The 13,999-nt window shown below is 55.8% G+C and overlaps 1 protein-coding gene across 1 annotated transcript; it reads left to right on the forward strand.

Annotated features, from left to right (window-relative positions):
* Positions 1 to 448: 448 nt before the first annotated feature.
* On the forward strand, positions 449 to 2,380 carry SRSF1 (serine and arginine rich splicing factor 1). The gene is made up of 4 exons (XM_066201770.1): positions 449 to 1,031; positions 1,231 to 1,415; positions 1,648 to 1,820; positions 2,078 to 2,380. The coding sequence occupies exons 1-4, from the start codon at positions 838 to 840 to the stop codon at positions 2,270 to 2,272; spliced, it is 747 nt and encodes a 248-aa protein (XP_066057867.1). The 5' UTR covers positions 449 to 837; the 3' UTR covers positions 2,273 to 2,380.
* Positions 2,381 to 13,999: the final 11,619 nt, after the last annotated feature.

Below are 13,999 nucleotides of genomic sequence, written 5' to 3' on the forward strand. Positions count from 1 at the left end.
AGATTTAAAGCCGGACTTGAGTTGCTGAAGGAGATGTGGCAGCTCGGTGCCCTCAGGGCGCCATTTTGGGTCCTGCCCCCGGGGGAGCGGGCAGAACGCTTTTCTCGTGTCCCCGAGGCACGGCACACCGGGACAGAGCACTGAGCGCGGCCCTTCGTCCCTTCAGCGCACGGCGGGGCCACCCGGGGGGCACTCGGGGGACACGGTGAGAACACGGCGGGGACATAACGGGGACACAGCGGGCACGGCCGCCATCCCCGCCCGCCCGCAGTGCATTGTGGGAAGCGCCCCGCTCTTGGCGCCAAGCGCGCCCGCCGTCCCGCGCGGTGCATTGTGGGCCGCGCCCTCCCCGGCCGGGCCTAAAGGCGCGGGGCGCCGCACCGGACGTGACGTCACGCAGCCGCCGCCGTTTAAGCCGCTCCCGGGAGGCGCGTCTTTCACCCGCCGCGGCGACCGGAGGCTGCCCACGGTGTAACGGAGCTCCCGCAGCCCCGCGCCCCACAGCCGCGAGCGTACGGACTCGGCTTCTCCGAAGCGGCAAGGACCGAGGGACTACTTTGAGGCAGAAGCGCGCATGCGCGGGGCGGAAGAGTGAGGGCGCGGCGGAAGACGCGTGCGCCGCTGGCCCGCCGTGAGCGCGGGCGGTGCTGCGGCCGGTGCTGCGGCCCGGGGTGAGATCGGTGCGCGCAGAGGCAGCGCGAGCGGAGCCGCGGGCGCCATTTTGAAGCGGCGGTCGGGGGAGGTGACGAGCGCTCCGAGAGCCCGGCCCGGCCCCGCCACCGCCGCCCCGCGCCGCCCGCACCGCCCCGCGCCGCCGCAAACATTGCCGACCTCGCCATGTCCGGCGGCGGCGTCATCCGCGGCCCGGCCGGCAACAACGACTGCCGCATCTACGTGGGGAACCTGCCCCCCGACATCCGCACCAAGGACATCGAGGACGTGTTCTACAAGTACGGCGCCATCCGCGACATCGACTTGAAGAACCGCCGCGGGGGCCCGCCCTTCGCCTTCGTCGAGTTCGAGGACCCCAGGTGAGACGCCTCAGGCGCTGCCCTGGGCCCCCCCAGCCCCGGCGGAGCCGCCGCCGCCCGCCCGGGAGCATCGCCCCGTTCCCTGGGCCGCGCTAGCGGGGCCCGGCCGGGCGGCGGGCGGGGAGAGGCGGGCGGGAAGCGGGAACAAAGGCGGGGGGTGCGGCGGCCGCGCTCACCGCCCGCCCCGTGCCGCCCGCAGGGACGCGGAGGACGCCGTCTACGGGCGGGACGGCTACGACTACGATGGGTATCGCCTCCGCGTGGAGTTCCCTCGGAGCGGCCGCGGCACCGGCAGAGGCGGCGGCGGCGGCGGAGGGGGGGGAGCCCCCCGGGGCAGGTATGGCCCCCCGTCCCGGCGCTCGGAGTACAGAGTGATCGTCTCGGGTGAGTCATTGCTCTTTCTCAGTCTGAGTGCTCCCCCGGGGTCCTGCGGGCGCGGTGCTGCTGCGAGCTGCTCCTTAAAAAGCATCGCCACGTGTGCTTTGGGAGGGGAGGAGTGGAGTCCCCCCCGTGCTGAGCGCTCCTCTCCTTCGCTGCGCCTTTGCTGCTGCTGCTGTAATCCCGGAGGTGAGATTCCAATCCGGTTTTAAAGTCACGTTTTGGTGTTTTTCTGTAGGGCTGCCTCCAAGTGGAAGTTGGCAGGATTTAAAGGATCACATGCGTGAAGCAGGTGATGTATGTTATGCTGATGTTTTCCGAGATGGCACTGGTGTCGTGGAGTTTGTGCGGAAGGAAGACATGACCTACGCTGTGCGAAAGCTGGATAACACTAAATTTAGATCTCACGAGGTAGGTATCACACTTACTTTCTTTTGGCCAGAATTGGATACAAGGGGCTTAACAGTAGGATTTGAAGGTAAGGAACGTGTGGTGGTCGTTGTTTGGTGACGAAGCAGCTAAATAAGTGTGTGCTCAGGCCGGATGTAGACGTGTAAGCCGTGCTGTCTGTGCCGGCCCTAGTAACGCTGTCTGCACTCTGTCAGCATGCCTGAAACATGGCCCTGGAGCCCTCGACGTTTCAATCGAAAGTTCTGTCTGTCCAATAGGGAGAAACTGCCTACATCCGTGTTAAAGTTGATGGCCCAAGAAGCCCAAGCTATGGAAGATCTCGGTCCCGCAGCCGTAGTCGTAGCAGGAGCCGTAGTCGCAGCAACAGCAGAAGCCGCAGTTATTCCCCAAGAAGAAGCAGAGGATCTCCACGCTACTCTCCCCGCCACAGCAGATCCCGATCTCGTACATAAACATCACTCTAGCTCTGATCTTTTTGTAGAAACCCATGTTGTACACAGTTTTCCTTTACTTAGTACAGTCTTTTCTTTTTTTTTTCTTTTTTTTTTTTTTTTTTTTTTTTAAATTCCAACTGTTTTACTCGAATTGGCTGAAGTGTTGAATTGCATTCTTGTGTAAAATCCCTAGTGAGTATTTGCTCCTCGACACCGACATTCCCCCTCCTGTCTTTGGTAAATTGTATTTTAATTGCTGTCAGTCAGGATTGTTCTGGTTTAGTTCTAGTTCAATACCAACATTCTTGGAGCCGTGGTATTGCTGTGTAAATGTCTCAGTGTTCCGCTGTGGTCGAGACGAGCTGGGGATGTTGGGATGTTTGTGGCTAACTTGTCTCTTCTGGGGGATCTTACATTTTATCTTGCCTTTTCGTGTGTCTTTCTGTAGACATATCTGAAGAGATGGATTAAGAATGCTTTGGATTAAAGGATTGTGGAGCACATGTCAATCATTTTAGGATTGTCAAAAGGAGGATTGAGGAGGATCAGATCAATAATGGAGGCAATGGTATGACTCCAAGTGCTATTGTCACAGATGAACTTGGCAGTATTGACCTTATACTGAGAGACAGGGGAATTGAGGCCCAGCACCTACGTGTCCCCACGTGTCGCTTCAGGCATGTTCTCGTGACCGCAGGCTGCGATTGCTCTTCTCTTTTAAAACTTCCTTCTTCTGGGGGGGCAATTGTGGCCAAATCCCTGCTTTTGTAATTCTCTATTCCATTCTAGTTTTTTTTAAAGGAATAACCGGGGCCGGGGGGGAAGTATTTGGTTTATTTGTCCCGCAGCGTTTGGTTACAAGTGTCCATGTCCGTAGTATCCGTACACTTGTAGTAGAACTTGCAATCAGAGTATAATATCAATACTGCTAAAATCTGCATGTCCTCTGTGTGACTGATACAGCGTGGCTGTTGCATTTTTATAAGTACCAGAATGAAAGCAAAATAAAAATAGCAAACCTAGTGGGGAATAATTTAAGTCTCAGCCCTGCCCCCTCAGACTAATTCACGATTGACTCACAATCCGTGTGAAAACACCGATTGTTAACGTTCCCTCCAGCTGGGAGTGCAGCTGTAGTCCAGCCATTCCATAGTAGGTGGATAGACCGAGCAGTTAAAGCTTTTCCAATTTAGTAAAACCATTTTTTACAACCACAAAACCTCGTACCCACCAATGCGCTGAGTATGTTGGCATTTCCAGTTGACATATTGTAAATATTTACAATGTTTCCTCCACATAGTAATTAACATTTCTAAAGAAATTATCTGAGCATCACCATTGGAAAGTTTGTTTTGGGGAATTGATAGTTATTACTGTACATCTGAATTAATTGATGGCAAACATAACTGATCATTCCCCAGAATCCTATTTTTTCATTACAGTATCTAACTTTTTGCCTCCTCTTTTTTGGTTTTGCTGGTTATAAAGGTTTGGATTGGAGAGGGCTCACTGGATCCCAATCCTTGGAGCTGGATCATTGGATTCAAATCATAATGTGGATAGGATAGGGAGGCTGAATTACAAGGATTCATGGAGCGGGATCAAATTACCAGGAACATAGGAGTGGATTCCTGCCCCAACCAAACCGCATTCGTGTGGAGTTTTTTTATTCAACTCAATTGGCTATTCCAAAGATACTTTTTTTTTTCCTATTTTTGACGATTGGAGCCCTTAAGATGCACGATGGAGTTTTGCATTTTTTTGGTAAAAGGAGCAAAGCGAGGACCTGGAGAGGTACGCTGGAGCAATCTCCTTGGAAGGATTCAGCACGAGTAGATGGTAAACCTTTAAAGGGGAAAAAGGGGGGTTTGTTTTTAAAAAAAAAAAATTTAAAAAAAGTCGTTTCTCTAAATTTAAAGACCAAAATTGGAGTTAAAGATGACGTAGGTTTCAATTGGCCATTGCTTTTTTTCTTTGACAAATAAAATTTTTACAAAAACACGCCCCGTTGTCATCGTTGGTCGCGGAGTCTCGTCCTCGCCTTGGGGATCCGGACAAAAGCCTTTTGTGTGGAACAGAGCCCGGAGTGTTCCACAGGAAACATCCATGTTTGAGCTTCTCCTCAATAAAGGATCAGTTCCCTGGGAAATGGGGGAAATTCAGTAGGTGGGGAGGGGAAAAGAATGAGATCTTCGTGCTTAAAGGAGGGAGCATTAGTGTGAGTGTTGGTAGGAGATCACATGGGGAAAAGGGGGGATTTATGGGCTTGTCCTGGGGATAAATGGGGGCAGGACTGGTCTGTATCACCAGTACTGTGTGGGTGGATGAAGCAGGGAGCAGGAGTTGGGATCTTGACCTGGGGGCTGGATGCCCAAAGGAGGCTGTTTCCAGAGGAGTTTGTCAGGATGTGGGAAACAAGGGAGGGCTCCATGGGCACATGGGTGTGAGCTGGGGTAGCAAAGGTGAAACTTGACACAAAAACCCCAAACTGTCCTGGGCATTGATCTGTCATCGGTGGTGGAGGAAGGTGAAAGGGATTTTAAAGGGTACAGGTGTGCTCAGGGTGTTCCACAAAGCAAAACCTGAACGGTGTGGTGTGCCGGGACTGAGGAGGGATTTGGAGAGGATCCCTTTCCAAAGCACCCACGGGGTGGAGGAGTGAAGGAGCCTGGCCATGCCCGAGGGATCACTGTGCCCCCTTTGAAACACCGGTGTTAGTTCTGAGCCAGGGAGTCCAGGCACAGCTGCTGGCTCTAGGCAGGTTCACAAGGAGCTCAGTGACACGTGGAGCGCCAATTTCAGGGGCGATTCAGCCAACCAGGACATGGAATTCCCTGTACCAGGAGTGTGCTGGAGGTGCAGGAAGGCTGTAACTGGGAATCGCCTGTACCAGGAGTGTGCTGGAGGTGTGCAGGAAAGCTGTAATTTGTCAAACCTCCTCCTGGCACCAGGGAGCCAGTGGGTGCGGGATGTGCTCCAAGTCTCACCTGTGTGGATCAACTGCTGGAAGTATGTGAGGATTGTTTGCTCCTGAGATTATCTCAGCGGTTTGGATCACCCTGTGGATGCTCCGGGAGGACACTGACTCCCAGGAAGAGGAGCTGGGAACACAGTGTTCTCTACTTTGGGATTTGTGGAGTGTCACCTTCCTGGAAAGCTTCTCACGTGGAGTCTCACAGAGCCTGTGGGGCCACACCTCTGCCAGAAGGCTGCGATCCTCCCCGCGGTGTGGGGAGGCTGCCTCACCATTCCACCCGGAGATCAGGAGGGAACAGAGCACTCCTGGGTTCTCTCTCGTTTTGGCTTTCCCCCTCCAAGGGGAGAGCTCAGGTCACTCCAGCAGGAGCTGCTGGTCTGTTCCTGCCCCAGCATCACCCACTCGCTTTGCTCTCCGTGTCCCAGCTGTGGTGTTTGTGAAGCACATTGAGATCCTGCAATAAGCCTGCTCCCAGTGTGGAGCTCTCGTGCATTCCCTTTTTTTCCTGTAAAATCGTTTCTGTCGCCGTGCTGCGAACAGCCAGGCAGGCAGTGCTGGAGCAGGGAAAACCACAGGGTGAAGCAAGGCTTTCCCCAGGTGCCCTGTGTTTTAATTTCAGATTCTGATCCAGCGTGTTCCACCGTCCTCGGGGGGAACATCATGTTCTCTGATTGACATAAAATAGAGGAAATTAAATTAATATCTCAGAAATGTGCTATGAACCAGGTTTGACAGCATTAGGAGAAGTTAACTGGAGGAGGCTGTGCCTCCTGACACACTCTCAGGTTTTAATTATACCACGTTATAAGTTCATTAACATTGTGACAGAGATGGTGAGGAGTCGATGAGTTTTGGGAGCAACACTGGTGCCTGGCACAGCCCGGGGGTCCCGGTGCCATCTCCTTTGCCCTTCAGCTTCTCCAAGGGTGAAAGTGGAACTGTCCAAGTGCCTGTCTGACTTTCCCCGTGGGGAATCTGCTTCTTGGGAGCCGTCCACTCGCCCGGCTGGGGCTGGTGGGTAAAGCTGGCTTTGATTTTAATATCCTGGTGCATTAGTGGGGACGGTGGCTGTTCCACCAGCACCTCTTCCGGAAAGGTGTTTGCTGGGATTTCAACAGATGCCAGCCGAGGCACCAGGTGTCTTCTTTCATCAATGTGTTCTTCCTGAAACTAAATGTTTTGGGAGTCCATTCTCTCTGAAGAAAGTGGAAAGGGGTAGGGAAATGGAATTGCCTTCGTTAAAGCAGAGATCCAAGCGTGACTCCCTCTCCTAAATCATTTCTCCACCCAGAAGCAGGTGGGGGGTTCTGCTGCACGGCGAGCAGGCAGCGTTCCCTCCCCGGTGTTCCTGCCCGGCAGCCCTGGATGAGCTGCGCCATTCCCGCAGGGAATCCGCCTGTTCCGACGCTCCTGCGCTTCCGATAGTGCCGCTTTGTTGGTACAACTGAGGGCGATTGTGCGCCCCGGGGCTGGGTGGCCCCTCTGTGCCGCCCTGGGCCGCGCAGCTGCCCGGCAGCCCGGCCCGATACTGCCGCCTTTGTGAGAACGCTTCGGGAAGCGCCCTGGAGAGGGAGGGAATCTCTCCTCCTTCACTGCACATCGTCCTGATAGCCCCGTACTTAATAAACCCAACATTGCCTCCGAAATAGAAACGGTTAGAAAACTTGTGGTTTCTAGGAGAAACCACAGTTTGGGGGTTTTTTTATTCTGTTGTTTGTTTAGGGTTTGGTTTTTTTTTTTCCCCTAACAGAAACTTCTGCTTTAGAACAGGGGATTCTTTCACTGATCTGTGTGCATTGGTTGTATCGTGAGGTTTCTTGCTCCCGATAACAGCAGAGTTTTTAGCTGTGCAGCAAAATTAGAGTCATTTCTAGATTGGCTTAAAACAGCCCCAGCTTTGGCGAGAGTCCCCCATGCCGAGTGCAGAATGATCCTCGCTGCACCTGCACGGGAAGAGCAGTTTCTCTGGAATTGCACTTGGAGCAGTTTCAAACAGAAAGCTGAATTATGAGGAAAAATGAAGATTCCAGGCAGTTCCCTGTGTAATGAACGTTCCCTAAAAATCCCTCTCCCGGATGCCTGAAGGTGAGGCAGTGATGTACCCACCTGCACGGCGTGGTCCTTGCAGGGCTTTGTCCTACCCCGGCGGAGCTGCGGGATGGGATGGGCACAGAGCCGGGCAGAGTCACGGGACAGGACGGGCACGGAGCCCGGGAGAGCTGCAGGACAGGACGGGCATGGAGCAGGGCAGAGCTGCGGGATGGGATGGGCACGGAGCCTGGCAGAGCTGCGGGATGGGCACGGAGCCTGGCAGAGCTGCAGGATGGCATGGGATGGGATGGGCACGGAGCCTGGCAGAGCTGCGGGATGGGCACGGAGCCTGGCAGAGCTGCAGGATGGCATGGGATGGGATGGGCACAGAGCCTGGCAGAGCTGCGGGATGGGATGGGATGGGCACGGGGCCTGGCAGAGCTGCAGGATGGCATGGGATGGGATGGGCACGGAGCCTGGCAGAGCTGCGGGATGGGCACGGAGCCTGGCAGAGCTGCAGGATGGCATGGAATGGGATGGGCACGGAGCCTGGCAGAGCTGCAGGATGGCATGGGATGGGATGGGCACGGAGCCTGGCAGAGCTGCGGGATGGGATGGGCACGGAGCCTGGCAGAGCTGCGGGATGGGCACGGAGCCTGGCAGAGCTGCAGGATGGCATGGGATGGGATGGGCACGAAGCCTGGCAGAGCTGCGGGATGGGATGGGCACGGAGCCTGGCAGAGCTGCGGGATGTGATGCGATGGGCACGGAGCCTGGCAGAGCTGCAGGATGGCATGGGATGGGATGGGCACAGAGCCTGGTAGAGCTGCAGGATGGCATGGGATGGGATGGGCACGGAGCCTGGCAGAGCTGCAGGATGGCCCTGGAGCCCGGCACAGCCGCAGGACAGGCACGGAGCCCAGCAGCGCTGTGGGATGGTCACAGAACCTGGCAGAGCCCTGGGACGGGCACGGAGCCGGGCAGAACTGCGGGACAGGACGGGCACAGAGCCCGGCAGAGCCGCAGGATGGGCTGCAGCCTCTGCTGGCGCTCCCTGCCCTCGCTCCTGGGTGCTGAGGGGCACCTGGCTCACCTCTGCGTCCCCTCCCGCCGGGCGGGCTGGGTGGATGTGCCTCTCGCAGAGCCATTAACATAATTTTATGCACTAATTTGTGTAATCATTAAAGAGTCGAGCAGGGCATTGTTCACATGAGTAATTACCTCTATATTCTAATAGCTCTAATTCATCCCTTTAGTGAGTTTCGTGTTTCAGTGACTCAGCCACGGTTCACGCTTCGGGTCCTGTATTTTTTTAAGAAATGCCCGTTTCTCGCATGACTTGGTTGCCCTCTGCGCAGCTGATGACGTGACGGATCCTGACGAGCTCAGACCACGCGGATGCCGACCTGGGAAGATCTGCCAGCGTGGATCCGGGGCTCTGGGGCTGGCTGCATCCCACGGGGTGTTTGACTGGCTGGGATGCTGCGGGGAGCAGCTGCCAGAGGAAATTTAAACATGAAGAACTTGGCAGTTTGCTGAACTCCGGGTATTTTCCTTCTGACAAAGGGCAGGGTTGTATTTTCATAGTGATTTTTGACACAAGATGAAACATGGGGAAAAAAATTCCGCCGTGCAGGCTCTGGATCCATTGATTCTCCATCCTCACACGTGCGTGTCTTTACAGTACACGGGGTGCAGGCAGGAGGGAAGGCACGGGGAGCATCATTTTCTGCCTGATTTGCAGGATGACACAGGATATTTTCCCCACGGCACCGAAATTAATTTGAGGCAGCACTGCCTGCTACCACCAAAGGTTTTGTTTCCCCCTTGGAAACACGGGGCAAAGTTGGTTCCTTGGCCAGTGAGAGCAGGGATGCTCTGCCCGAGGCTCCTGCCAGTGCTGGATGCTCGTCCCTGTGGGATCAGCTGAGCGATGCAGATGAATGCACAAACATTGATTATTTTGGAGACAATCCATAACTGCCAAATGAGATTAAACACCACCCAGGCCCCAGAAAAAAAATAAAAGTAAATAGCGAAGAATAAAGAAAATGGGGCACGGAATCGGCAAATGGTCCTGGGGGACCATCTAGGCGAGTATTAATCCCTGCCATCCCCATCCCTGAAGGATTTTGGAGCTCTCTGCTGCTATTAATCGCAGCAGCCCTGCAGGGAAGGTAATGCAGCATTATCCGTGTTTTCCAGCTGTGGCAGGGGAGGAGGGAAGCAGCCGGCTGGGCCGAGCTTTGCCGTGTGTCAGTGAAAGATCAGGGATTAGCGGGAGGATTTCCTCGCTGCCTCGGCTGCTCTAATTCAGTGGTCATGTTTTTCCCTAAATGCACTGACCTTATGTGCCTGCTGCTGTACATCCCGTGCCCGGGAGAAGCCGGGGCAGATGGTGGGAAGGGGAGCAAGGCAGGAGCGGATGTTTCCCTGCAGTCCTTGGCCCCGCAGGAATTATTACTAAAAATGGTCACTGGTGATTAACCGGAGCACTGCGCCGCTAAGTAATTGGTACAGGCTCTGGCTCTGGGAAGTTTTTAAATCAAACTGGGAAACAGTTTTCCTGGAGAGCAGCAGAGTTCAGCAGGTTCAAAGGCAGAGTGCTGAGGGCAGCGTGGGGCAGGGGTCGGTGAGCACCTGCCAGGAGGGCTCTGAAATATCCTAGCGAGACAGAAAAAGCTGTGATCTCGTGTGTGTGCACACCCTGTGAACCATAAGGACACACAGGAGCTGTGGCTGCCCCATCCCTCCCTGGAATTGTTCAAGGAAGGGGCTTGGGGCAACCTGGCCTAGTGGAAGATGTCCCTGCCCATGGCAGGGAGGTGGGACGGGATGATCTTCAATATCCCTGCCGGCTCAAACCATGCCACGATTCTAAATTCGATATGAAGTGTGGGCAAGCCCCACCATGTGACACCAGTGCCCAGCCCTGTGCACCCCCGTGGGTGTCCCCAGAGTGGGCAGTGGCAGAGAGGAGCACGGGCAGTGACCCTGCAGGCCACCCCAGCAGCATCCCCGGGGCTGGACTGGACACCGAGGGGCGGCTCTCCTGCCCCGTGGGGACCAGATGACCGCGGCCGTTTTATGAGGGAGGGGAAAAAAAGAAACCAAACAAAGTTGTGACGGAGATTACTAAAATAACAACAAAAAACCACCGGGTGCCGGTGGCGTGGGGCGGCCGCGGCGCTCAAGGTGCCAAGCAGAGATTAGCCCAGGCACGGCTGAGGACAAGGAGGTGGGAAGAGATAAGGCCACTTCCCGGCGTGCGGCCGCAGGGCTAAACATAGCCCAGGGCTCGCTGTCCCTCGCCCGGAGGAAGCTCCGAGCGTCTCCCGCCCGGCCGCGGCGTGTGCTGGGCCCCGACGGAGCGTCCGAGCCCGGGGAAAGGCAGCCAGCCCCGGGGAAAAGCCAAGCTCAGGCTGCAGGGAAGCGGGAATCCCAGGGAGAGGAGACGGCGATGGATTCACTGGGATGGCAAAGATTAGGGAGGGTGAGGAAATGGCAGGAAGGCAGGAAGGGTTTCCCACAGCCGCTGCGGCAGCGTGGCTGAGGCACAGGGGGTGCAGGAGGTGCAGCAGGGAGGAAAGAGTTCGGGAGCGCTGCAGGGAAGGGAGTGACCATTGCAGGGCAGTTTGCCATGGGAATGCTTTCACCAGGGAATGCTTCAAGCATGGAGTAACCATGAGGCTTTTCCTGCCTGGTGGGAGCACGGGCATCGCCCGGCCCTCGGGGAGCCCTGAAATGCTGACAGTGAGGTGGGAGGGACGCCCAGGGGTCTCCCTGCTGTCCCAGCGGCCTGTGGCCCTGGCACCACAACCCCACCGCCCTGGGCATCCCCCTGGCTTCTCCAGCTTCCCTCCCTCCCTCCTCCTGACACATGAGCGCGGCAGAGTTTGGGGCTGAGCGCAGGAAAGCAGAGCAGGGAGCGGCGCCTGGCCATCCCAGCCGAGCCCCGGTGACAGCAGCTCCTCGCTGCTTCCCCTCTGGTCGCCGTCGTGCCTCAGCCGAGCTGGCTGGTCATTTCCTGCTTCCCATTTCCCTCTTTGGAGAAGTGCAGCGATTTTTCAGCTGCGCTAATTACGAGGAGGCTCCGGCGCTCTCGGCGGTGGGAGCGCTGCCGCCAAACCCCGGGGCCGGCTGGGGGGTGGCCCTGGCACGGGCAGGGACAGGACAGGACATCACTGCCACCCTCGAGGGCAGGATGGAGACTGTGACTGTGGGCAGCCGTCTGGCAAGAGCTTTTCCTTTTCCTTTTCCTTTTCCTTTTCCTTTTCCTTTTCCTTTTCCTTTTCCTTTTCCTTTTCCTTTTCCTTTTCCTCTCCCTTTTCCTTTTCCTCTCCCTTTTCCTCTTCCTCTCCCTCTCCCTCTCCCTCTCCCTTTTCCCATTCCTTTTCCTTTTCCCTTTCCCTTTCCGTTCCCATTTCCATTTCCCTCTGCCTAGTAAACGGGTTATCTGTCCCTGCAGCCCCTTCCACCCTCGTTTTGCTGCGGGTCAGGGGTGCTCGTTCAGCAGGTGAGAGCAGTGAGAGACCTCGGGATGCTTTTCTGAGGATGCTGGATCATCCCACGGTTCCTCCCAGCAGGCACACTCTGCTTCCACACCTGCTTCCCACAGATGTAATTCACTGTCTCTGTTTAGTGTCCCTGATCACTGTGAGAGGGAATCGAGGCTGCAAAGAGAGAAACCAGAGAAGACAGAACTTGGGAAGCAGCTGAAGGGAAATTGCCTGCGGGAAACACATTCTCAGCACCATCAGCGCAGCTTATTTACACACTCGAGGGCTCTCCAGCCCCACAGAGCTGCGAAATTCAAAGCCCGCTGTGGCACTCAGAGCATGAACAGAACGAGTTCCTCTAAAGCTGAAATATTTGACCACAATTTCTGTTGTAAGTGATGCAAGCACTGCTGGCCCAGCAGAATCGGAGCAGGGGGATACGTGGTGCTGGCACCGGGCACAGCAAGGCTGTGGCACCGAGGGGCAGCTCCTGTCCCTGGGAGGCTTCCCACGACCCTTCGGCACTGGCACCGGAGGCAGGAGACACCCAGCAGCAGTCCCTTCCTTCCTAACAACGTGGGAAGCGCCAAGGGAGAAGGAGGGAAGATTTGAGTTTGAAAAGGCAGAAAAGCGCAGCCTCGGGACGGTGGTAAATGGGCCACACGGCTCCCAGTGCCCTAGAAATTCCCTGTGCGCTGCACAGCGGGGTGGCTGCTGATGCTATCGCTGTCCCAGCTCCATGACTAAGGGAGCTGGAAGGTATAAATTAAATAACACAACACTTCAAGCCGCCTGTTATGTGGGTTTGTCCTAAGCGGTGCCGCTTTAATTAAGATGGAGAGTTTACAAATCTAACCTTTGTTTATTCTGCTTTGGGGCATATATAATGTAAATATGTGTTTTCAAACACTGCGGCTTTTTAGACTTCCAGTTATAATTCTGGGTAAAGGAAAGTTCGTCAGGTTTGGCACAGACTTGCCCTTTCTAAATAGAGCTCCTGCGAGTCCTTCCCCCCCGGGGACTCTCGCAGCGCCTGGGCTCGCTCTGCTCCCAGCCCAGCTGTGGGCTCTGCGATGTGCCGGGGTAAAAGAGGGGCTGGGAGGGCCCAGCCGGGCACTGCCGACAGGGAAGTGGGTTCCAGCTCCGTTTCCCTCTCGTCTGACTCAGCTGCGAGTCTCGCAGGTTTTGTTCCCGTGTCCCCTCTCGGTCCTTTGGCTGTGAAAACAAGAACAGAGTTTAGGCGGCTACGTGCTCGTCGGGATTTCTCCGATGAGTCAGTGATACGCTTGGGTAGTTTTCTTAGCCTTTAATTGAAGTGAGTGCGAGCCCTTAACAAAGAGCTCTCTCCCCGAGTCTTCCTTAATAAGCGTTAACGAAAATAACCGAGCCACCGGGAGGGAAATAACCAGGGGCGGCAGTGGTGTCCCCTCTCCTCCAACCTGGGGCTCCTCCGGGCTCTCCTGGGGGAACTGCCGGGGTCAAACACAGGGACAGGGACACGGGGGTGATCCAGCTGATCCCGCGCCACGCCTGGGAAAAACATCTGGGATGAGCACAGCCCATCTGCAGGAGAGGCGGGCTGGTGGAGCGCTGCACTGGCAAACCCCTTTGGCTCCTTTATTTTTGGTCTGCTTTTCTCAATCAGGAGCTTCTGCAGAGCAAGGGGCAATATTTTGCAGTTTCCAGAGCTCTAGTGTGATGCAGACACCAAACCAACAGCCTCCAAACTCCCAGAGGCAGAAGGACCCTTGGAGCTGCAGGTGCTCCCAAGCAGGCTGGGCCACTCCAGGCAGCCAAGCCCCTGGGCACGTAGTCACAAACTTCCCTCTGGGGTCACAAGGCTGAGAAACTCTCTTTTTTTTTTTCTTTTTTTTTTTGTTTCAAATGCAAACAGATTTTGACATAACCACTTGACTCTGGCACCGGAGTTTCAAGGAAAAAAAGCCTGAGAGGCGTGAAAGAACCGCAGGCATCTCTCGGAACAGAACAAGGACTGTTTTGCAACGCTCTGGGAAGGTGAAGAACCACCTGGGGAGGGCTGAGGAGGAGCACTGCAGGAGCCAGGTGACCTGCCCAGCGCTGCACAAAGCCACAGCGGAGCGTCCCCTGCACTGTCCCCACTGTCCCTCCTCCTGAGCTGCGCCTTCAGGACCGGCCTTTGCATTATCTGTAACAGGAGACAAGAAAAACCAGCCGGCTGTCCCACATGGAGGAGGAAGTCACGGGGGCCAAGTTTAG

The sequence above is a fragment of the Chamaea fasciata genome, unplaced genomic scaffold, assembly GCF_029207755.1.
Source record: "Chamaea fasciata isolate MVZ Bird 193981 ecotype frontalis unplaced genomic scaffold, bChaFas1.0.hap1 SCAF_21, whole genome shotgun sequence".
NCBI lineage: Eukaryota > Metazoa > Chordata > Aves > Passeriformes > Sylviidae > Chamaea > Chamaea fasciata.

Coding starts and splice junctions, on each gene's coding strand:
- SRSF1 (XM_066201770.1), top strand. CDS start 838: ATGTCCGGCGGCGGCGTCATCCGCGGCCCGGCCGGCAACAACGACTGC. Junction 1,032..1,230: donor GTCGAGTTCGAGGACCCCAG/GTGAGACGCCTC, acceptor TGCCGCCCGCAG/GGACGCGGAGGACGCCGTCT. Junction 1,416..1,647: donor GTACAGAGTGATCGTCTCGG/GTGAGTCATTGC, acceptor GTTTTTCTGTAG/GGCTGCCTCCAAGTGGAAGT.